General features: G+C 36.9%; 1 protein-coding gene across 2 annotated transcripts in view; it reads left to right on the top strand.

Annotated features, from left to right (window-relative positions):
* Positions 1 to 26,061, top strand: part of rab28 (RAB28, member RAS oncogene family) — a 243,845-nt gene that overhangs the window by 197,414 nt on the left and 20,370 nt on the right. For both annotated transcript variants that reach the window (XM_039751501.1, XM_039751500.1), the window contains exons 5-6: positions 1,164 to 1,267; positions 21,925 to 22,002. In XM_039751501.1, coding sequence (XP_039607435.1) covers positions 1,164 to 1,267; positions 21,925 to 22,002 — 182 coding nt within the window. The remainder of the gene's footprint in view (positions 1 to 1,163; positions 1,268 to 21,924; positions 22,003 to 26,061) is intronic.

Genomic DNA, 26,061 nt, shown 5'->3' with positions numbered 1-26,061 from the left:
TCATTGTGACGTTTTTCTTGTTCCTGGGCAGTATGTTTCCTGCTACTGCAGTTACATGGGAACTGTGTTAAACCCTTCATAATTCATTTAACATGTGGTTTACACAATCTGGATTCTTTTACTACCTTAGATTATGGGTGGATAGTTAACTAGTGCCCTGGAGACTAAAAGGCTGGAGATCAGGGCAATGAATTATTTCACTTCAACATTCATGCTCTTTGGAACATTTTCTAATGCTTGATTTCCATTGGTGTTGTCACTGTATATATTTCTGTTCTCAATTGTTCCATCATACATCATGTATCATCGAATGTGTTAATGTTCTGTAAGCTTCTTTTGACAAGTGATGAATTACCTGGACCAAGTGTCCAGGATCTAAAGGATTTGCAAAGTTTACTTAAAGTAGCCCACTCTGTACTTAACTGTTGGAATAAACCTGATACTGCCTTGCAGGGCTTATTTTTATAAATATTTGAATAGATCTAAATTAGTATTGTTTTATGTTTTGATTACAGGAGCAACTCAATTTGTTAATAATAAATTGTTTTTTTTTATCTAAAAAGGATTGTTATACTTAAATAATTACTTGTGAACATTTTTGGGGACATAAGTAATCTTATATTTAGCTTCCTTTAGGTTTATTGTAACAAAATGCCTTGGTTCATTTAGTGTTTCTGCACTATTTATAAAATTTATCCTTATACATTTTATTTTTATTGAATATGTCTGTCTTTGAAGATTTCAACAAAACACTTCTTATCAGAGTAAGAGCAAAATATGCTTACAATATAATTAATCTTAACACTTACTAGCAGCATAAGTTGGAACTTTGGTCAATGTGTGGAACCTTGTTTAGTCTGAAAACATTTTAGACAGACTAAAGTAAATAATGTGGCACTTCATAAGTAAATTGGTATATATTTTGAAATAAACTCAGATTTTTCCACCATAAATCATCTTACTACTGTAAGTACTTTTACTGGCTTTTACCTGTAAGTGTGTTTAATGTTGTCCTTACCCACAATACATACCATCTTGCATACTTTTAACATTCTTGCCATCTTTTCAACTAACATGTTACTTTCTGCTGTGACATTACCTTTAAATAATAGGATAACAAAGTAATACATTGTTAAAATTAACATATTTATGTGTTGTTGCAGTTGATTTGGAGCACATGAGAACTGTAAAGGCTGACAAACACCAACGATACTGCCAAGAAAATGGCATTAGCAGTCACTTTGTTTCTGCGAAGACTGGAGATTCTGTAAGTTAAAATGTGCTCTTTTTCCTACAGCTTTTTTACTACAACTAATTTTATAGTAATCTGTTTGTCATGTAAATGTATATTACTTTTCACTTTAAATGTGTTAAACAAACATTGTCTTTCCATAATGTACGCCAGATATAGGCGCACAGCCTGTGTAATACTTCCAACTGTTTCCATTTGTACTTCATGTATGCTAATGTGGCAGATTTTTATTAAAGAAAGAGAACATGGCCATTTTTTTTCCTTTGCTTTTAGGAAACATGTTTTTAGTAAGGTAGCCACAGGAATTTGCCAAGAAGTAACCAAAGGTCATAGGCAGGATATTAAATGGGCTTGAATTTTTTCAGCAAAATTTTGCATTTTGGTTATGAGATGACGTTTTCTGAGCATGGATGACGTTTAATTAAATAATTAACTTTTGTGTAGAATAGTTCTGCTTACAGTACCTTCTCAAAGAGATAGCTAATCTCTTTAGTCTTCCCCATTTTTCTTTTAACTAGCCATTTCTTATAATACTGATAGGTAAAGTATATAAATTGTATTTATTTAATATTTTTGTCTGTTGTGAAAAATGTAAAATTATGCTATATATACCATAAGTCACTCATAAACAATAAGAATGTATTGTGTGTGTTATAAAAATAAATATGGCAATTGAGTTTTTTTTTTAAATCATGAAAATAACAATAACCTAACCTAATAACCTAACATAGCAATGTTATTTAAGTCCTTACCTGCTAATGATTTCACAGGTAGAAATTTCTCTTAGATAGCTGCTTCTGTTTAGCATATAGTAATTGTATTCTTTATTTTTCAGTTGCTTTTATTTGGATACAATTTAGAGTTCAGGCTCTATTTAAAAAAGTGAAATAAAATGAAGAAAGAAAAAAAATAAGTATTAATTTCACATCGAGTTGCCTTTCTAACTTTAAAATGAGCTAGGAAAAAGCCAGGTAATAACTTCGGGAGTTTATTTAGCATTAGAACGTTGCATTCATTTTTTTAAATAGTTTTAGTTATCAAAGAACAGACAAAGGTTTAAGTGATCAAAGCAACTACTTAATTGTTATTTTTGCCTCTGTGATAATAAGAAGGCAAAAGATTTAAAAAAAAAAAAACTTCTTAAAAGAAACAGAACCTGCAAATTTTAAAAAGAAAGATTAGTGTAGCTTAGGCATACAAGTACTTGTTACATTGCTTCAGTATTCCTTTAAAGTAAATCAATCATATGATACGTTCACCAAATTTCTAATATGGTTTCTGTAACAAGGAGAAAACAAATAGAACAATCACCTATGTAGCTACTCAGAAGACCTAGACAGGGAAACCATAAGACACTAGTGTGAAGTTATTTTGTTAAATGAGATTTAATATTGACTATTCAATTCTTTTCTAAATTGTATGATACCCCACAAGTAGACCAAAAATCAGGGAAAGTTTTAAACAACATGTCACCATACTTTAGGTATATTATCTGTATACTATTATTGTTATACAGATAATATGCTTGCAGTATGTTGATATGAGTATAATCTGTATAACAATAATGGTTCAGATCGTATGCATGAGTAATGCAGCAAAATCAAAGCATTTACATCGGGGTCCTCAGACTACACTCCTTGGGCCTGTCTCTCTTTTTGATGTGGTCCATCCAGCTGAACAAAATTTGTGAAGTGGTTTTAAACAAAAAAACAAACAAACAAACAACACTTTACCTCCAGCCCTTACCATTTAATTTCCCATTTCAGTTGTAAGCTGAACCAGACTTATCTGTTCTAGACTATATTTTCATCTTGTGTTTTTCAATTACCAAGCAAAGTCATGTCAAAGAAAAGAAAAGCAGAATTAAAGCACAGTGTGTAATCAGTAGGTTAATCATTTTTGGAAACGTTTACCATCTAGTCACAATTCCAAAGCTATCAGCTGACAAACCACCACATGCATTCCCAATCATATATAGTATGTGGATTCCCTATAAATGTTAATTGAAAATACATGTAACTTTTTCAGATAAAACTAACCAAATTACAAAGTTTTGACAAACTGAATGAAATATTTTAAGAGAAGTATTCTGCCTGATTCTACACTTCTCTTCAACAAATACCTCCAGAAAACAGTATAACAAACTATGTGAAATGCAGCCTTAAGATCTAAAAGAAGAATAATGCTCAAAGATCCTTTTGTGTACTTGTCCTGTAAATTTTGTTCCGACTGATGTTTACTGATGGATTGATGGATTATGTTGACCTGTTTTCTAAATCTTTTTGGAATAAAAGCAAATAAATGGGTAAAATGTGCTATGACCAGAGGGAAAACCAGGCTGTAATATTAATAAAAGAGATCATTTAGATACATTTGTGCCAGTATTTAGTTATCCTCCAGCACCCTCAGTAACTTTAATAAAAATGAAAGTAGTGGCGGAGGCATCTTTTTTTTTTTTCCAGGATTGAAATGGCATTCTTTAAAATGTGCATACCTTCTGCAGTTTTTAAATGAGATGGTACAATAGTATAATGAGGGCTTCTCTTACTTCTCTCAGTACTCACAAGAGGCATAGAATATAGTCGACTTGCAGTTATTATTAAACTTTTTTGAATTATATCAACGTAATGTTTATGAACAGATGAGAAATATTGAGGAATACATTGATGAGTTATAGTTCTAATACCAGATTCATAAGGTAGCATATTCAGACCCACAATTATAGCCTGAAAGAAATGCAACATAGTTCTGGAATATAAAATACACTGAGTTATGATGAGACTTGGTTGAAACAGACAGGGACAAATTTGTTGGTACAACTTATTGAAAAAGTGCTGTATACCTCCTGAAAAGTGATTAAATGGAAAGCATTTGTCCCATGTATGCCTGCATTCCTTTGATTTGTCATTGAGTAAAGCAAAGAAAGTGTGAAAAAAAATAAAGTATTGCTTATTCTACTAGGATATTCTAAATGGCTGAACACATGTGTCGGTACCCATAGAAAAGATCATAAATAACTGGATTAGTGTGTTTTTTTTTTTCCAAACTACCTGTTTTAGTTAATTAGTATCGCACACATTTTCAGTCTTGCAATGGAGAGAAGTAGTTACTCTTCTGATTGGTATTATAATGTGTCCTACACTGAACATAGACCATAGAAAGCAAAGTAGAGAGTTGTCTGAGGAGATCAGAAAGAAAATTGTAGACATGCATGTTAAAGGCCAAGGCTGTAAGACCATTTCTGAGCAGCTTGATGTTCCTGTAACAATTGCAAATATTATTAAGAAATTTAAGGTCCATGGGACTGTAGCCAGCCTCCCTGTACATGTCCACAAGTATAAAATCGAGCCTAGAATAGGCAGAACGATAGTGAGAATAGTAGACAAAAAAGCCAATGACAACTTCTAAAGAGATGCAATATATGCTAAAGTCCAAGGTCAAGGTTCTTTCATGTCTGATTACCCTATCCATTGCTTTTTGAGTGACAATAGGCTCAATGGAAAAAGACTCTGGTGGTCTCTATTGTTGAAAGAAAGCTAAAAATCCAGGATGGTATTTGCTAAAATGCCTAATGACCAGCCACTATGCTTCTGGGAGAATACCGTTTGTATAGATGAGACAAAACTGGTAAGTCACATCAGCCCTACATCAATAGATAAAAGAAATAAAGCTTTTAAAGAAAAGAACACCATACCTACTTTGAAAAATGGAGGAGGCTTGGTTATTTTTTGGGACTGTTTTGCTGCATCTGGCATGGGGTGCATTGAGTATGTTCAGGAGCAGTGAAATCTCCAGACTAGCAAGACATTTTGTAGTGAAGCTTACTGTGCAGTGTCTGAAAGCTCAGTTGCAGGTCATGGATCCTCCAACTGCATAATGACAACAAACACAAAGCTAAAAAGACCTAAGAATGGCTTTTTTACCATCTGAAATATTACTTTGACTCATGTATTCAGACCATTTGCAGTGTCACTTGAAATTTAAAGTACATCCCATTCTAATGATCATCACTGAGATATTTCTACACCTTCTTTGAAGTCCACCTGTCATCAATTCAGTTGATTGCACATATTAGGAAAGGTACACACCTATATATATATATATATATATATATATATATATATATATATATATATATATATATATATATATATATATATATTGAAGGCCCCACAGTTGACAATGTATCAAAGCATGGGTAATGAAATACCATGATTTGAAATACATATATTTTATGTGTGTTCTGTCTCTACAACGATCTGTGTAAATATAGAATGTGAAACAAGAAATGCTGAACACACAGTTAAACAGAAAATGTTTTTATATGTTACTAGCTGATTACCCAGTTCTTCACTCACTGAGTGCAAGGGAAAAAAATAAAATGTAGTCTATAAGAAGTAAAGATACATTAAGCACTACTGGAATGGTTTCGGGTAAACTACATTTTAAAGGTTATATAACACAACAACAGGTAAGTAGTACTAACAGCAGCTAAAATGTATTTGGATCATCTGTCGGTAGTAGATCCCTTGTGAAAGGCGCTACATGACTGATGTGGTATAGAAATTACATTTTCTATATGATCTTCCAAATTTCTGCCTGAAATCCTTATACTACGTGCCTGTGATAAATGTGAACGCTGCCCTTCCATGCTTAAAGGGCAGAAGGTCCAAACAATTCCCAAGTCTAACACTTTACAGGAAGAGGTTTGTATATCTTCTTAAATGTAAACTCACCATCTTCTTAAAATAATTGATCACAAAAGCAACCTTGAATGTTGCGGGGTTTTAGTGACCCGAACTCACCTTAAGGGACAGTAAGTAGTCGTGCAGAGCAATTTACAAACAGAGTCCTGCTTCAGTGGCACCGATTACACTCATTCACAAAGATTTCCACTCTCCCAAGAGCCGACGGGGCACTTGAAGTGCCACAAATAGTGCGAGAAGGGAGGACGTTGCCCGAAACTGCGAAACTCTTGACCCAGCGGAGCAGCCAGACATTCCGCGCCTCCCAGCATCCACTTTTTTCTCACAACCCCTCGCCGCTGAAGGCGATTTTGTCTTCACATTGTTTACAGCTCGGTGCAGTTAAAAAGTAGAAAGATGCAAAGCTGTTTTCCCTCATCTCTTCTACTATCAAGTACTGCCAACTAAAAAAAAGTTACAATGTGGCAGTTTCCATGACAGTCACGTGGACGAATAAATAAAACTTCTGTCAGAATGCGTGGCTCCAGCGCTGTAGTCCAGAGAAGGGCTGGGAGCGGAAAACTTCTATGGGATAGATCGGCATGTTTGTGTTTACTTTTCAATATCAGTAAAATAACTAGTCACACAAATAATAACTGGGAGCAATATAAAAATGGCATCACGAAGTGATTAGTTCCTGTATTAGAATATGTTCATATGTTCATGTGTTTATTTCTTTTCATAATATCAATCGCATGGTCATATATATTTTTCAAATGAAAAGAATTTTATATATATATAGATAGTAATAACGACAGAAAATGTTTTCATATGTTACAGTATAATGTTGACATGAAATGTAGGATGTGTGAAGACTGAAGCCTAAATATCCAAGAAACTCTTTCACAAAAGGTGTAACAAAACTAATATGCTTTTATTCAAAAATAAAACCGAAGAAAAAGAAATTGCTCAAATGACATATTGCTGAAGCCCAACTATCAAGTCGATACAAAGTAAAACAACAACAACAACATTTATTTATATAGCACATTTTCATACAAACAGTAGCTCAAAGTGCTTTACATATTAAAGAATAGAAAAATGAAAGACACAATTATAAAACAAAATAAATCAACATTAATTAACATCGAATAAGAGTAAGGTTCAATGGCCAGGGGGGACAGAAAAAACAAAAACTCCAGACGGCTGGAGAAAAAATAAAATCTGTAGGGAGATCTGTAAAAGACCGTTTGAATCCTGTGTCATTTCTGCATTTAGCACTTTCAGTACTAAGTTGCTATTATTATTATCATCACCTCATAATAAAAACATAATGTGAGTCTGTAACATCCTGTGTAAATGATGTTACTTTTCCTTGCACACAGACATTCATATCAACATGTCATTTGAACAATTTTTTTTTATTATTTAATATTATTCTTGGATTCTTGAATAAAAGTGAATTTGATTGATTTTTTTTTTTTATTTGAATGATTTTTTTATTTCGTTTTATTCTTGAATAGAAATTCATTTTAACAATTTTTTATTCAGTTTTATTCTTGAATTCTTGAATAAAAAAATTGTTCAAATGACATGTTGATGTGAATGTCCATGTGCAAGGAAAAGTAACATCCACCATAGACACTGCTCAACAAGACACCAAGAAGAAAAGATTAAGCTGCATTTGTCTATCTGCTTTTATGACTTCAGCGCTAATTTTTACAATACCATACATTTACACCAGCTGTTACAGACTCGAATCAAATGTATGTTTTTATTATATAATAGTAACAATAATAGCAGCCCATTAGGGCTCATTTATACTTCACGCTCAGAATGCGTACGCGCCCACATCATGGCTGCCACGCGTTCCCAGCGGTCATTTCACGCGTCCTCTGAGCAGGTCCTCAGAAATTAACGCGACGTGTGCGCGAGTTGCAGTACCAGCAAAAAGTCGGGAGGCGCAGTGTGCTAAAAGTCAGAACATGACGTCAGAGTCTCTGTTTACTATCTAGATGTGACAGCAAGCCTCTATGGAGATCCTTCGGGGATCGATGTGCGCACTTTGCTGTTTGATGAATGGCTCAAATATAGCGCTATACATTATGTTGCCGATGTAAAGTTGCAAAAAAAAAATAGACGGCACAAAAGATGGTATGTGAGACTTTTAAAATGTATCGTGTCATTTATATATGTCTTTTTTATTTTTTAATTTTTGCAACTTAACAACTGCGACATAATGTATAGCGTTATATTTGAGCCACTGAGAAAAAAATAAAGGACACGGTGAAAACGTGTATTTTGTGATTAAAGTGGAAATTTCGGCTTTAATCTCGAAATGTTCACTTTAACCTTGTAGTTTACTTTATCATTAAAGCAGACCGTCGTAAACGTCATCCCAGTTTTTAATCGCTACGAGCTTCTTGGACCTGACAGCAGGTTAAGTAAAACAATAAAAAATAGATGGCACAAAAGATGGTATGTGAGACTTTTAAAATGTATCGTGTCATTACGATTGGTAATATGCGACGCTTGAATATAAAAGCACCACGAATGCATCTGTATGTCGACATTTTGCTTCAGCAGCGGAAAGCAGCAATAGATCACAACACAGAACAAATTAAATGTATGATATTCCAACTCTCTGCACATTTAGAATCTTTAGATTTATACTTGATATCACTTTCATGATGAAATGCATTAAAATGTGTATGTTACATTTTACATATAATTTCGTTGAAGTAATAAATACTGTTAATAAATACACACATGGGGGAATAATTACACACATGGGGGTGTCACGGTGGCGGAGCGATAGCACTGCTGTTTCGCAGGGAGTTATGTTGCTGGTATTTCCTGCTTGTATTCCACACTGTGCTCTGGTTTCCTTCCAAAGATATGCAGATTTGGTGCCGCTAGTGTATGCGTGTGCTTGTATTCACCTTGCGATGAGCTGAGGCCTCGTCAAGGTACTGTTTCTCACTCGTGCCCAATGCTTCCTGGAGTAGACACATACATCCCTGGATTTATGGATTTAATCAATAAACATCCTTTTCAGAGATATTGCGGTAAGGTGTTATCGGAATTTAATAGGTGTTTTAGGCAATTCACAATACAGAGAAGCCGAACATGTTCTCACCGCGATAATATCTCGCACTGCCACCTGGTGGATTCCTCCAGATTTACGTAAAGTACGCGCACAAGTATAAACACTACAACGCTTGCGTAGCAAAACAGTAAATGTGAGGAGGACCCAGGATCAAACCCGCAGCCTCTTGATTACGAGACAGCAGTCCTTACCTCTGCACCAGCCAAACAGACATGTCTATTTCCTATTGACTGATAGTTAGGCTTCAGTTTTTACACATTGGCAGTAATATGAAGATTGAACAATTTATTTTTCTTCAGTCATATTCTTGAATAAAAGCTCACTTATTTTATTATACGTTTTGTGAAAGTGTTCATTTGATATTTGGTCTTCAATCTTTATACATTATACACTTCATGTCAACATTTTGTCATTATTATAACATGAAAAAGTTTGTTTTAGTTATATGTTCAATATTTCTTGCCTTGCGTTTCATGTCATCCTACATTTACACAGATCATGGTAGACATGGTATACACATGAAATGTATGTATTCCAAATAATGATATACATTTTTACCCTATACAATTCCAGACACCTCACTCCCAGATAAAGTGACTTTAGCTCTGAAAATGTTGTGTCTGACTTCAGCAGCCATGTTGGGGATGAGGGGTTGAGCAGGCTGCTTGCTGCTTGTCCTGATTGACACAGTTGCAAAACAAAGATGCTGATGAGGAGGTGAGAGAGAGTTTAAGGTGGCCCGACATTACAAGTACAAACCGGATTCCAAAAAAGTTGGGACACTAAACAAATTGTGAATAAAAACTGAATGCAATGATGTGGAGATGGCAAATGTCAATATTTTATTTGTAATAGAACGTAGATGACAGATCAAACGTTTAATCCAAGTAAATGTATCATTTTAAAGGAAAAATATGTTGATTCAAAATTTCACGGTGTCAACAAATCCCAAAAAAGTTGGGACAAGTAGCAATAAGAGGCTGGAAAAAGTACATTTGAGCATAACGAAGAGCTGGAAGACCAATAAACACTAATTAGGTCAATTGGCAACATGATTGTGTATAAAAAGAGCTTCTCAGAGTGGCAGTGTCTCTCAGAAGCCAAGATGGGTAGAGGATCACCAATTTCCACAATGTTGCGCAGAAAGATAGTGGAGCAATATCAGAAAGGTGTTACCCAGCGAAAAATTGCAAAGACTTTGCATCCATCATCATCAACTGTGCATAACATCATCCGAAGATTCAAAGAATCTGGAACAATCTCTGTGCGTAAGGGTCAAGGCCGTAAAACCATACTGGATGCCCGTGATCTCCGGGCCCTTAAACGACACTGCCCCACAAACAGGAATGCTACTGTAAAGGAAATCACAGAATGGGCTCAGGAATACTTCCAGGAACCATTGTCAGTGAACACAATCCACCGTGCCATCCGCCGTTGCCAGCTGAAACTCTACGGTGCAAAGAAGAAGACATTTCTAAGCAAGATCCACAAGCTCAGGCGTTGTCACTGGGACAGGGATCATTTAAAATGGAGTAGGCCACATGGTGCCGGCACTGCCTGCGCCCCCCCCCAACCACAAAATGCACCTTATCAGCACACACCAACACTACATTAGAGCAGGCGGAGGGAGACTAGAGGTCTTATTACACCTCTGTTCTCAGTTAGCTGCCCGGGGCTGGAGGCTAGGAGTGGGAGCTGGCCGTCTGCCTGTGGTCTGGAGTGGTGGGTTGCTTTGCTCTACGTTGGATGGGGGTGCCTGCTCACTATTACCCCTGCAGAACGGGGCTAACTCTGTCGTCCAGGAATGGCTGTACCTCAGGTACGGCAGCACCGGGACCAGAGTTAGGTAGGGTGTGTGGGGAGTGTGAATGGGTGTCTGGCGTACATCCTTGTAAGTCTTGGGTTGTATGTGTATGTGAGAGCATGAGGGAGGGAGTGTATGACTGTGTTTGTGTGTGACTGTATATGTCAGGTGGGGTTTTGGACTCCTCCCCTCTCCTGGGACATCTGGCAATACTACAACATCTTTGCCTACCCTCCCCCTGCCTTAAGCATCTGTCTGGTCGCTCCCGGTGGCTGCCTGGTGGGATCTGGTTCCCTGGGCTCTGTTGGATCCTCGGCGGGGTGGGTGCCTCGGGTCCCGGGCTGCTGGGTTCGGGCCCGGCCGACTCGGGGAGAGCGGCTGCGGGCGGGCCTGAGGGCTTGCCGTTGATATCTCCCGGGACTCTGCCGGCTGCTGGTTGTGACCCCCGGGGTGATCCTCTGCGCCTCTCGGGTGGGCGTTGGGGCTTCTCTGGTGACGGCCTCCCTGGGGTCTCAGCGCTCTGGGGTGACCTCTGGATCTCTGGGCTTGGAACTCCCTCCATCTTCCGCGTTTTTGGGGCAGGTCTGTGGCCCTTCACACTCACTATTGGATGCTCCTATAGAGAAACCTTACACATACAAGCGTGCGTGCTCACATGGTGATTTCATAAGTATGACTTGGACATCTTCAGCACATGATCTAAGGTTGTGGTGGCCTTAAATGCCTCAGTAATAATTACTGTATGATTGTCAGCAAACATTTTTACTTTTATATATCTTCATGTAGCTGATGCAGCAATGTTTTTGTCTTGTGGTTTTTGTTTCCCAAACCCCCTCTCTTTCTGCAGGTCTAGAAGCGATTCTGGTTCATTTATTGTTTATTCTATACTGAAACCCCCCCCTCCCCCTTTACCTCCATCTCTTCCTTCTCTCTTCTTTTCTTTCAATTTTGTCTCCGTGTCCGGTTGAATCTTAAAAACATCAAAAATATTTTTAATAAAGTTTTGGTATCAGGCGTGACGTCAGCAGAAGCTGTAACGCTCCACCTGAGAGAAAAACTGTAAGGCTAGTCGCCAGCATTCAGACATCAATTCTGATTGCTTCACAGCCGAACAGGACACGGTAAAAAAAAAAAAAAAAAAAATGGAGTGTGGCAAAATGGAAGACTGTTCTGTGGTCAGACGAGTCACGATTCGAAGTTCTTTTTGGAAATCTGGGACGCCATGTCATCCGGACTAAAGAGGACAAGGACAACCCAAGTTGTTATCAACGCTCAGTTCAGAAGCCTGCATCTCTGATGGTATGGGGTTGCATGAGTGCATGTGGCATGGGCAGCTTGCATGTCTGGAAAGGCACCATCAATGCAGAAAAGTATATTCAGGTTCTAGAACAACATATGCTCCCATCCAAACGTCATCTCTTTCATGGAAGACCCTGCATTTTTCAACAGGATAATGCCAGACCACATTCTGCATCAATCACAACTTCATGGCTGTGTAGGAGAAGGATCCGGGTTCTGAAATGGCCAGTCTGCAGTCCAGATCTTTCACCTATGGAGAACATTTGGCGCATCATAAAGAGGAAGGTGCGACAAAGAAGGCCCAAGATGATTGAACAGTTAGAGGCCTGTACTAGACAAGAATGGGAGAGCATTCCTATTTCTAAACTTGAGAAACTGGTCTCCTTGGTCCCCAGACGTCTGTTGAGTGTTGTAAGAAAAAGGGGAGATGCCACACAGTGGTGAAAATGGCCTTGTCCCAACTTTTTTGGGATTTGTTGACACCATGAAATTCTGAATCAACATATTTTTCCCTTAAAATGATACATTTTCTCAGTTTAAACTTTTGTTCCGTGATTTATGTTCTATTCTGAATAAAATATTAGAAGTTGGCACCTCCACATCATTGCATTCAGTTTTTATTCACGATTTGTATAGTGTCCCAACTTTTTTGGAATCCGGTTTGTATTTTCGTAGGCTTTAGAGATTCTAGTGTTAATAGACACTAATAGGCACAAAAAGAGCAATCATGAGAGAAGGACCTTGTTAAGAGAGGTGCCCAAGCACACACTAGGTGAGCTCCAGAGAACCTGTATGAAAGTAGAAGAAATTTCCAGAAGGACAACCACTACCGCAGCACTACATTGATCAGAATTTTATGGCAGAGTGGCAATGTGACACATAAAAGTCAACTTGGAGTTGGTGAAAAGGCACCTAAAGGACTCTTAGGCTGTGACATTCTCTGATCTGATGAAACCAAGATTGAACTGTTTGGTCTCATTTCCAAGTGTCACATCTGGAGGAAACCAGACACTGATTATCACTTGTGCATATCATTCCAGTGGTTAAGCATGGTAGTGGCAGAATCATGCTGTGAAGTTGTTTTTCTGAGGAAGGGATTGGGAGAATTATCATGGCTGAGGCTAAGGTGAATAAAATAAAATACAGAGATATTCTTAATGAAAACCTGCTCCAGTGTGCTCTGGACAACATATTGAGATGAAGGTTCATCGTTCAACTAGACAAGGAACCTAAGCACTAAGCAAAGACAACACTTAAGTGGGTTGGGGACAACTCTGTAAATGTCCTTGAGTGTCCCAGCCAAAGCACAAACTTGTACCCAATCGAACAACTCTGGAGAGGCATGAAAATAGCTGCCCACTGGTAGAATATTCAAATCACCCAGCATTACATATGGAAATGATATATAGTTTTAAGATGCCTGGAAACTTCTCATGAAAAAAGACCCCAGTATACTATTAAGAGTGCTAAAACAAAAATCACATAAGAGAATCCACATAGTTTAAAAGCAACATATTCTAAAGAGGTAAACAAATGAGCAGGAAATTTCTTGATTAAAATCTAAAATGTAAATAACCTTCTCAGCCAGAAGCCATGTGGTTTTTCTATATTGATTAAGGAAAATAAATTCATTTTGACTGGTGCCATGATTCAGTATTATGAATAATATCTGCACATTTCTCAGTGATGAAGCCATTAATAACTTCAGTTTTCCTGTTTAGAGAATGGGTGTTAAGCATAACAATTTTAATGTCAGTTACATTCTCCTGAGGCAAAGATTTAAGAAAGTATCCATGCTATACTCAAAGTGAAGGCAGAAAAATAGCGGTTTTTTTTTTGTTTTTTTTTTTGCCCTAAATAAATTATTTTTACTGTAAAGTCCAAAGGAACATTATACCAAAGATAAAACTTAATCTCAATACATACTTCCATATCCTTACACACCTAAGTTGCATGTTCATACGGGTCAGTGCCTTACCTAGAAGCATTGGGTAAAAAACAGAAATCAATTAATCACATTGCACATTTAGGAAAATACCTAAAACCATGCTTTTGTAGTCACTAACTATTTGAACAATCACATCTTTTGGATATGAGAAGAAAGCAGGAATGTAAACAGACAGTAAATTGGACCAGTATTCCAACTCAGCCTCCTGAATCCACAAAGTATCACAGCCAACTAGCATGCTAGGTGACACCATCAGTTTGTTTTGTGGAGTTTTGCAATTTTATGTATTCTTTAAAAATAACCGATTTTAATTGAAAATGTAGTTGTGGTAGATGTAAGCAATTTAAAACTTTTGAAGCGCTACACAATCTTCAAGAAAAAGGGTTGAACTTAAATTACTCTAGGCCTTGGCATTTTTTTTTTTTGCAAAATATGAACTCATCTTTTGACATGTTTAAGCTAGTGTACAGTTTTGCCACACTTTTTAAATATTCTTAAATGAGGGGAAAGCCTACAGGCTGCTGTATAGACATTCTCTGCTGGTGCCAGCATCAACATCTGCAGCCTTTCATACTTAACCTACCTGGAAGCCTAAACACTTACGCAGACATTCTTGCCATCAAGTCCTGAGTCTTGAACAATAAGTCTTCATGGATCCCTGCCTGCGCCTCCTCTCAGTGCGGAGGAAGTCAGTTTAAGAAGCATGTAGCGATTAACAACTGGGTCAGGGAACACTTAACACAAAGCATTTATTGTGCTACATTAACTCATGACAGGGTTTGAGAAAATCTAGTAAATTAAACATTAACTTTTGGATGAAGTTTAGTTTACAACATTCTACTTTAATGACAAAATAAACTATTAGAATAAAGTGGAAATGTCAACTTTAATCTTGACATAAACAGCAAGCATAAAGTGGAAATGTTGACTTTATTCTCAACATATAGTTTTTTTTTTTCTTCATTGTGGCCCTAATACGCTTCCGTAGGGCTATACCACAAATAGCATTATAAATGCAAGTTTTATTATTTATGTATATAGCTTAGCTTGAAGCGAGGTCCATATTAATGCAATTTACCTTATTGATGGTTCAGTTGGTAAAGATGTCTCACCAAGTTGCACTTGTTTTATTTTATTTTTATTTGGTGAATACTGTGTAATGCACCTGGGCTTGAAGTAATAGTATTATTACTGGAAGTTGCACTATTATTTATTTTATTGTTATTATTTATTAGTTTAAATATTGTGCAGTTTAATGATGGTAAAGTTGTTTAAAAAGTCACTTTAACGTGTCAGTGGACAGAGACTGTTAACCTTGCTAACAGAAAGTGTAGTTGGTTTACAAAAAATATTCACTATTTATTCCTTTTCTAAGACAGTGCAGTGTAATGTTCAGTGCAATACAACTTTTGACAAGCACCTCTGAATATTTTACTAAGTCTAAATGCCTCTTTGGATGGTTGAAAATATGTTGTCAAAATTTTAGCTTAAGTTGTTTGCAAAATTTGTTCAATAAAAAGGTTCTATATTTTGACTGCAACTGTCATGCAATGTGATTCCTTCTCTTCATTAGTGCCACCCCCTTAAAAACTTAATGGGGCCATGCAAACCTGTATTAATACTTGTGTGCATATTAAAATGTTTTTTTGTACAATGCTCATGAGGGTGGAATAGGTTATTCTTAGCCAGTCTTTTGTAGTAATTGCAGTGGTAAAATGTGGTTAACATCTCATGCATGGGAAAAAAAATACAGTCAAATACCGTGAAACCGGGTTAATTTTGAAAACTACCATGATATAGAATTTTGGTCATACTGCCCAGCATTAGGTTTCAGTGTAGTACGTTTACTTGTACAGTATTCTAATTTATCTATACTAATAAAAGGCAAAGCCCTCACTGACTGACTCACTGACTCATCACTAATTCTCCAACTTCCCGTGTAGGTAGAAGGCTGAAATTTGGCAGGCTCGTTCCTTACAGCTTACTTACAAAAGTTGGGCAGGTTTCATTTCAAAATTCTACGCGTAATGGTCATAAATGGAAGCTATTTTTCTCCATATAATGTAATGGAGTTGAACTCGATGGTCGCGGGGGGGCGGAGTTTGTGTGACATCATCACACCTCCCACGTAATCACGTGAACTGACTGTCAACGCATTACGTAGAAAACCAGGAAGAGCTCCAAAAAGCGCTGAAGAAAACATGCATTATACAATTGAGAAGGCAGCGAAACAATAAGAAGCGAGCGAGTGACACATACTGTACAAACATATTCATGCCTACAGCTACTTCAGAAAAAAAGCACGGTGTAAAACTAAAGTTTAAATTACGTTCATAGACAGGCTGCCGCTGGCGTTTGTCACCCCATGGCTAATGCGGGATACAAGTTTAATGAGAGGACACCGGGTATAAACGACAGTTTTGATCACTTTCTAACTAAGTTCAAATTGCTGGTCAAAGGCTGTGCTTATGCAAATTCCGAGAGACTGTGTTTTGGGGGGATTGACAGTTAAGGCGGGTGGAGGAGTGACGTCTTCCTCTCCCCTCCCATTCACCTCATTTCGCTCTGAGCTGAGCTCCGCGGCTAACACCTTCTTCCGAAGCAACTTCGTCACACTGCCACCAAATACTCACAGAAAAATCCACAAGTTAATACACACGCTGTCTCTAGAGTTTCTCCACACTGAATCCTCCAGGCACTACTTACAAAAGGTTACATTGACAATCGTGTTATGTTATTTTTAAAATGTTTCCTATTCTTCTCGATTCATTTTACCCTCGCACACCCTTGGTTTGAGAAGAAGTATGAAAAAATATGAGGTTAACACAGAAAAACAGATATATCGATTCGCCATCAATAATTGTTTTGGTAAAGCCATACTCAGTGTAATCCTCCTTCCATTTTATAATTTTTACGCCACTAGCCATGATTAAATGAACGGTAAAAAAGTAAGAGCGAAGCGAGGGTGACTTATTCAGGCAGGCATATATATGACAACAACACTCATGACAATGTCAATCATGTTACGTTATTATTAAAATGTTTCCTTTTCTTTTTCATTACTTCTTTAACACACTACTTCTCCGCTGCTGAGGGGGTAGGGCAGGGTATATATATATATATATATATATATATATATATATATATATATATATATATGAATAACCTCCAAAGAGCGCTGAGACTTTTGATCACGTGAATGAGTCTGCAAAAAATGGGGTCTCCTGCCCAGCGAAAGTCGAGCAGCCGGCGCGCACATAGCTGTGCCGGCCTTTGAGACTCTGACTGCGCTTCTGCCTTAAGTCAAAGTGAGCACTTTTCATTATTTTCATCCTCCCCCTGAGCTATAGCCCAGACAAGTGCAAACACGGGACCCCTTTCCTACACTGCGGCAAACTAATATTAAGGCAATACACACTTTCTTTTGCACGTATACGATTATGAGGTCGTCAGCTCGGATTATGAAGAAACACACAGGAGTGAGGGACTGACAGTGCCATCACAGCCGATTAATGGCAGGAACATCTCACCAGTCTACAGAAGACCCACCGCGACTGTCCCCAAAAGGCGCTCATATCGTCAGTGAACACATCTCTCTATACAATATAAAAGAAAAAGGCAAGTTTCCTTTCTTTACACCTTTTTTATCCCAAACCAAAGCCTTTCTCTCTTAACACTGCAGAGGACACAAAACTAATTTTCTTTAAATGCCGGTAAGGCACATTACCAGAGGCAGAAATTTGGACGTTCACATAGAAAATGTAATTTCTATACCACAGCCGTCGTGTAGCGCCTTTCAAAAGGGATCAACTACCGATAGATGATCCATATACATTTTAGCTGCTGTTAGTACTACTTACCTTTTCTGTTACACCGTCTTTAAAATGTAGTTTACCCGCAACCACTCCAGTAGTGCTCAATGTACCTGTACTTCTTAAAACGTTAATGTTTTACTGTTTAATAACTTATAGACTACCTTTTATTATTTTTCCCTTGCACTCAGCAACCAAAGCTATACACACACATATAGACACATACATATATATACACATATATATACCTGTGTGTATGTTTGTATGTATGTGTATATGTGTGTGTGTGTATATATATATATATATATATATATATATATATATATATATATATACACACACACATCTATCTACATTGTATATATATACACACACACATACATACTTACATACACACACACACATATATATAATTTGTGTGTGTATGTATGTATGTGTGTGTATATATGATGTAGATAGGTATGTGTTTATATATATATATATATATATATGTATATAGATATGAAGATATGTATGTGTATATATATATATATACTAGCAGAATACCCGAGCTTCGCAGCGGAGAAGTAGTGTGTTAAAGAAGTTATGAAAAGAAAAGCAAACATTTTAATAATAGCGTAACATGATTGACAATGTAATTGTTTTGTCATTGTCATGAGTGTTGCTGGCATATATATATATATATATACACACACACACACTGACACATATACAAACATATATATATATATATATATACTGTATATATACACACACACACATATATACATACTGTATATACACATATACATATCTACATATATACTGTATATACACATATATATATACAAATCTACATATATATATATCCACATATATATATATATTAGGGGTGGGACTCGATTAAAAAAATTAATCCAATTAATTAGAGGCTGTGTAAGAATTAATCTTGATTAATCGTATGTAATCGCACACGTAAATTTGCCCCAAATCGCAAATGTTTTTTTTTTTTTTAATTTAAAAGTGTTTTAGTGTGGCGACAGAATCAAATAATAGACATGTACATGAATATTGTAAACTGAAGCTGTTTTAATTTCTGAAAAAAAGCCTTTAAACTGCATTTGAATTCAAAACAGAAACAAAAATATCATCCCTGGTTAAAATTGGGCAGACTTAAAAATAAAGTGGTAGTTTAAGTACTTTAAGTAGATTTTCAGAATAGTATTGTCTTTAAATAATAATAACCAAAATTTCAACATAAAGTACAGTTTTTCTTCTTAAAAAAATAAGTCAGAAACATAAAAGGTAATTTGACCAACTTAATCTTTAAACTCTGAGTAACCTTAGCCAAAATTATTTTGTACATTAGGCTAAAACAGTGTGATCATTGAACATTTTGTAATTAGATGTATTTAGAATTACTAACGGTCACGGAAGTCCAATGATCCCCAGTAAGAGCCACAAAGTCCGCTTTCTGTAATGCATCTAATTTTGCTTGCTTTTCAGTGTGCACAAAACCATGCTTTTATCAAGGCTTCGGGAAGTCGAAATGATCAGTCGTAGGAACGCGCTTTATTCCGACTCTAACATTTTTGTAGCTGTGATGTGTGCATCAGTGTAATGGATGTACCAGGAAATCATGCATTGACAAAAGTTCCGTTTGCTTGGAATTGAAAGTGTGATTAAATGCGTTATTTTTTTAATGCGTTATGGAGGACATGCATCGAAGCTTCTCAGCTGTGCTTGTGCTAATAAAGGGAAACATTTTAAAAATAACGTAACATGATTCTCCGTTAACCGAATATTTTTCATACGTCCCAAACCAAGAAGATGCGAAGGTAAAATGAATCGGATAGCGCGCGTACATACTCAGTGCATCCCCTCTCGGGAATCGAACCTCGAATGTCCGCATTAGAGGCGAAGACTCTACAATTGCGCCACAGCGTGTGGCTTGTTTATGCGAGAGTATGTACTGTAGATCGGGATTTATATATACATTTAAATATATACCCGCGTATCGCAGTGGAGAAGTAGAAGTTATGAAAAGAAAAGGGAACATTTTAAAAATAACGTAACATGACTGTCAATATACAGTATTTGTTTTGTGAGTGTTGCTGTCATCAAGGATTTGATTATCATTATTTCTTTCAATCAGGTTTGTATTTGTAGGATGTGTTGTGTTCAAGTTACATTCCGTGTTTGTCAATCGTTGTAAAGATGACAGGTTTCATTCATCGATTCGTTTTTACTGCATCAATAAACAGCTCGTCTTCTTCTTTATCCGAGACCTGACACACTGCATGCACGGGTTTTTTACACTGTCTTCCTTTAGCGGGACATTGACTTTTTCCACCGTGTGCTTTGTTTCCACAGTAGCAGCATTTATGAATATACCTGTATGTATCAGACGCTTCATATTTTTTGCTGCCTTTTCAATTGTGTAATTCGGTTTTTGTTCAGCGCTTTGGAACTGTTGCCTTTTATCTGTGCACGCGTCAGTTCCGTGAGCGCTTCGGTGTACATGCAGCGAAGTTCCCAGTTGTGCTGGTGCCATCTCGTGCTATGTCCATGGCTGTATTTAATGTTACCTTAGTCCTGACACTTAAAACTTTCTCTCGCAGTTTCGCTGAGTTTGTGTCAAACACCACCCTGACCATCTCATCTTCCTCTCCATAAGCACAGTCCTTAACCCGTGAATATTTAGTGGAGTTTGCTATTGGATTGCCGCTGACGGACGGCCTTATATGGGCAGGCACTAAATTACAAACGCCAGCGGCAGCCTGTCTATGAACTTAATTTAAAGTGTAGGTTTACATCGTGCTTTGTTTCCGAAGTAGCAGAACTCATCAATATAGTTGTATATGTCACTCGCCGCTTCTTATTGTTTCGCTGCCTTCTCAATTATATAATGCATGTTTTCTTCAGCGCTTTTGGAGGTCTTCCTGATTTTCTACGTACTGCGTGATTACGTGGGAGGCGTGATGATGTCACACGAAACTCCGCCCCCACGGCGTTCAAGCTCATCTCTATTACAGTAAATGGAGAAAAACAGCTTCCAGTTATGACCATTACGCGTAGAATTTCGATATAAAACCTGCCCAACTTTTGTAAGGAAGCTGTAAGGAATGAACCTGCCAAATTTCAGCCTCCCACCCACACGGGAAGTTGGAGAATTAGTGATGAGTGAGTGAGTGAATGAGTGAGTGAGTGAATGAGTGAGTGAGTGAGTGAGTGAGTGATTATATATATATATATATATATATATATATATATATATATATATATATATATATATACAGTGGTGTGAAAAACTATTTGCCCCTTCCTGATTTCTTATTCTTTTGCATGTTTGTCACACAAAATGTTTCTGATCATCAAATATATATATATAGACTCAAACCCATTATGACAGCAGCAATCCAGTTGTGAGAAAACAGTAAAAAGGAGGCGTGTCAGACGTCATGGTACATTTTCTGATGCAGCTAGACGAAAATAACTTTGTGACGCTGCCACCAAATACACAAGACAATTACTTTGACAATCATGTTACGTTATTTTTAAAATGTTTCCTTTTCTTTTTCATAACCTTTAACACATGACATCGCTGCAAAGCGCGGGTATTTTGATATATATATATATATATATATATATATATATATATATATATATATATATATATATATATATATATATATGACAGCAACACTCATAACAGTGACAAAACACTTACATTGACAATCATGTTACGTTTTTTTAAAAATGTTTCCTTTTCTTTTTCATAACTTCTTTAACACACTACTTCTCCGCTGCAAAGCGCGGGTATTTTGCTAGTGGTACTATACAGCAATTAAAGTATTTTTTGTACTTTTGCTGTGAAAGGCATCGTTAATTTGTTTGTAATTGGCAATATAGTTCTATTCTTTATTGCTCGATAAAGCTATTTATAACCTGCTTAATAACAAATGATGCTTTCCATTCATAGTTTTAGTAAAGTAGTAGAAGTCAGTACTAATTTTTTTTATTTTTAAATCTGCAGGTATATCTCTGCTTTCAGCGTGTTGCTGCTGACATTCTTGGCATCAAATTGAACAAAGCAGAAATGGAACAATCACAAGTAAATATTTTTGTTAAACAACAACCAATGACATACTTACATCATTTATGTTTAAATTTATGTTCAGAATTATTTTGTCATTGGTAATTTAGTATCCTTACAATATATTTGTGTTTTAGTGTACTGGGTTTAAAGTTTAAAGTAAACTGTATTTTATTTTGCTCTACCCTTATTTAACAACAGTTTGTATAAATTATCATAAATGAATGTTCACAAGTAATTTGTAGAATGGATTCTGTCATTTTAAGATGCAGCAAACTGCAGTTATGTCATAGTATTAGTTATGAATATCAAAGGAGCTGTCAGTGAAATTGCCAGCACAAAATCTCTATGAGACAAAAGACATTATCAGCTTGTGCTCTACAAGTAATATATACTGTACTTTTACAAGGCTTTAGGATTTTTTTTGTTATAATGTGAGAAGACTTAATGTATTTCATAAGGGCTGCAATTAGTTGCCCTTTTTGTACATACTGGAATACTTGATTTCAGTTTTTTTTTTAAACTTTAAAATATTTTGGAGTTTGTTTAAAGTAATAGTTCCACTATATGTATTAGTCATCATTTTTATTTGGAGTATGTCTGTTCTGCCTATGCATACATAATCTGGTTTTGTGTTGATTTATTATTATTTATTTATTTGTTTGTTTGCTTATTTATTTATTTACAAAACTTCAAATTTTCTACTAATAATCACAAGAATAAATGAATGATCCTATCTAAATTTTAATACTGGTTAAATAAGTGCCATCAGAACCTACTCTTCTAGACTTCTTTATTTATGGTATCAGTGCTAGAAAATGGTAGAAGATTTCTTGTCTTCTTTTAATAATTAAAACAAAGGCATGCACAACATGACAAGTCATATCATGTCATCTTCTAACCCACTTGGTGATGCTGGTACTGGGGCCTATTCCAGCTAGCATAGGGTGTAAGAGAGGAGCAAGCCCTGGACAGGGTAACAACATATACTAAGTGGTTTGTACTGCTGATATATATATATATATATATATATATATATATATATATATATATATATATATATATAGCTATATTGTATAGCTGATGATGAATGCCTCCCTGCTCCTTGTATACTAATGGGAAGTTTATGAAACAAACTAAAACTAAAATGTTTGCTGTTCAGATTTCATTTATGTAGCACATAATATGCACAGCATGTTGTTTTTACAGGGCAGCTGCCATGTATGTATTTATTAACACAGAGAAATTAAGAAAATCAGACATCTGGTATGGACTGATACATTGGTCTTATATACACTGTCACACACGTGCAAGTAGGAGGCAGCTAAAGGGCCTGAGTAAGTGTAATGAAACATCTGACCAGGGGGCAGCGGAGTGCGCTGACTGTCTTTTTCAGTTCCCTACAGACCTTTCCCAGGAAATCCTGCAAGGTTCCAGCGCCTCAGAAGACGTCACTTCTGAAGCCAGCCCCTTTGCTGACATCACTTCCAAAGCTGGCCCCTTTGCTAACGTCACTTCCGAAGCCGGCCCCTTTACTGACATCACTTCTGGTTCTGGCCATTTTGATGACATCAGTTCATCTCTAGGCCTTTAACACTAGAATTACCAGAGCCTATGAAAAAACTCGTAGATCCGTCCCACCTTAAATCGCTTCTTAAAACGGTTCTCACCTCTCCGCTAGCGTCTTTTGTTAATCTGAATGTGCTGATAAAGAAAAGTTGCAAGTAGCCAGCTATTCCATCCCCCACCGACTTAGAACGTGCACAAACTTCTCCCAGCTCATGCCTTGATTGATTATCTGGGAGTGAAGTGGAGTTTTAGAGTGGAAATAATAGATCATTATTTGGAACACACGCTTTTCACGTGTGTTCCGTTTCTACAGTAATCCGTGTAAACACATTTTTAAAACAGAAACGTTTTTCATATTGTAGTAGTAAATGACAAAATGTAAGTATAAACTATATAATGTATGAAGCCTGAAGTCCAAATATACAAGAAACAGTTTCACAAAAGGTACAAATATAACAGAACAAGTATGCTTTTATTCAGAAATATAACTGCAGAAAAAAACCCGCTTTAGCATGCCACATTGACACATACTTATTACAACTGCCACTGTAGCGTAATGGTATCAGCTGCTGACTAGTAATCAAAAGGTCATGAGTTCGATCCTGCACGATTCAGTTATTTATTTATTTTTAACCTTCGCCGTTCTGCCTGCCTGAACTCCCTGTCTATCTATATAATAATAACAGTGATTTTATTATTATATAGGAGCTTCCCTGTCTGCCTATCATATAGTGCCTTTCCTTCCTACCTATCTATATATCTATCTCCTTAGATGTTTTTTATATATCTATTATACAGTGCCTTCCCTGTTTATTTATATATCTAGTGCCTTCTGTGCCTGTCTGTCTGTCTGATTGCATATAGCGCTGAACTTACTGCTCTGTACTATTCTGTCCTCTGTGTGTCCTGGAGTACAAAGAACTGGCAAGTTCGGAGAAAAAAACTTGCGGTCACTGATTACAAACCGCAAGATGAATGAAAAAGACAATATATGTAAAAACATCATCGCACTAATGCAATATTATTTGAAAACGAACAGTGTCAAATCGGGTTTGAATATGCGTCCGATCTGATGCTGTTCGTTTTCAGAAAATATTACATGTACTGTGCATTGAAACTGCTGCACTGAATAAGCTGACGCCTTCTGTAACAGCGTCAGCGTGTATTCAAACCCAATCTGACGTTGTTCATTTTCAAATAATATTGCATGTACTGTACTCTTTTAGAATAAAAACATACATTTGATTTCAGTCAGTCTGTAAGAGCCAGTGTAAATGCATGATAATTGTAAAGGTTAGCTTTTTTTTTAAAAAATTCAGTTCCATTCTCTCAGTCGCGTTCACGATCCCCACTCTGACGCTGCTGTTTTCACATAAAGACGTGCTATAGCTCAAATGTGATTTATTTGGAGACGCGCTATAGCTCGAATGTTATTTATATAGGGAAGAAAGTACAGTGCCAGGTGCTTATTCAGTGTAATAGGAACCATAGCACAGAGAGTTGTGTACACTGCAACAAGTACACATGTTGTGAATGTAGGAAGGGTGTGTGGGAATTGTTAATATTTGAATGTGATGATTTTATATAGCAAGGATCGGAAATCAGCAGTTATTAGCATTGTACCACGCAAGCTGTCGTATCAACCGCCTACTGTAACTTGCTTGATTTTTTTCTTCACTTGTAGTCTAGAATAAAAGTGCACTTGTTTTGTTATACTTGCACAACAACATAAGTTCCTGTGTTTGAGCGACACGGGCATGCTCAAAAAATAGACGTGTAGTGTCACGAAAAGTGCACGCAGGCACTGCAGTTCGCAAGCATTGGTACGAGAATGCAGTCACAAGTACACTGCAGAGCTACAGCGCATCTTAATGTGAAAACAGCAGTGTCAGATTGGGAGGGGGGGGAGTAGGGAAGGATCTTGAACACGACTGAGAGAATGAAAAGTGAATAAAAAAAAAAAGGGGCGTGGATTCACTAAGCCGCCGACAAGTGAGACACCTATGGCGCACGCAGGAAGGAGCCACGCCCACCAACTCCAAGACCATTGGATACGACGACAACTCACAGAGCCACGTCCACCAACTCGGACGCGACGACACAGAAAAACCGGCGTCATTTATATTCATCTGTCGTAGAGGTCACATGCAGCTCCGACCCACGTTGACTGTTCATAGAGGCATGTTTCTCGCGGAGGTGAATCGTCATATGCAGCGTGTAAAACTGTTTGCGAGGGGTATCCCATGGGATCCTTAAAACATTCCTTTACAACTGAGGTTAAAACACAATGAAGTGAGCAGTCTTTAAAAAACGAGTTTTCAGTTTACGACGACCACGCACCATAGCAAACTTTTTTACACGCTACATACAGTGATTCGCATCCGCAACTAACATGCGTCTTCTTAGATGTTCCTGCATTATGTACTCACCACCCTCCCACCTCGCTGCTACCGTGGTTGGGTGTCTTGGTGGATTATATATAGAAAGGCAGCCAAAACCGTACAGAGC

The sequence above is a fragment of the Polypterus senegalus genome, chromosome 4, assembly GCF_016835505.1.
Source record: "Polypterus senegalus isolate Bchr_013 chromosome 4, ASM1683550v1, whole genome shotgun sequence".
NCBI classification, from domain to species: domain Eukaryota; kingdom Metazoa; phylum Chordata; class Cladistia; order Polypteriformes; family Polypteridae; genus Polypterus; species Polypterus senegalus.
This window is presented reverse-complemented; position numbering and strand designations above follow the sequence as displayed.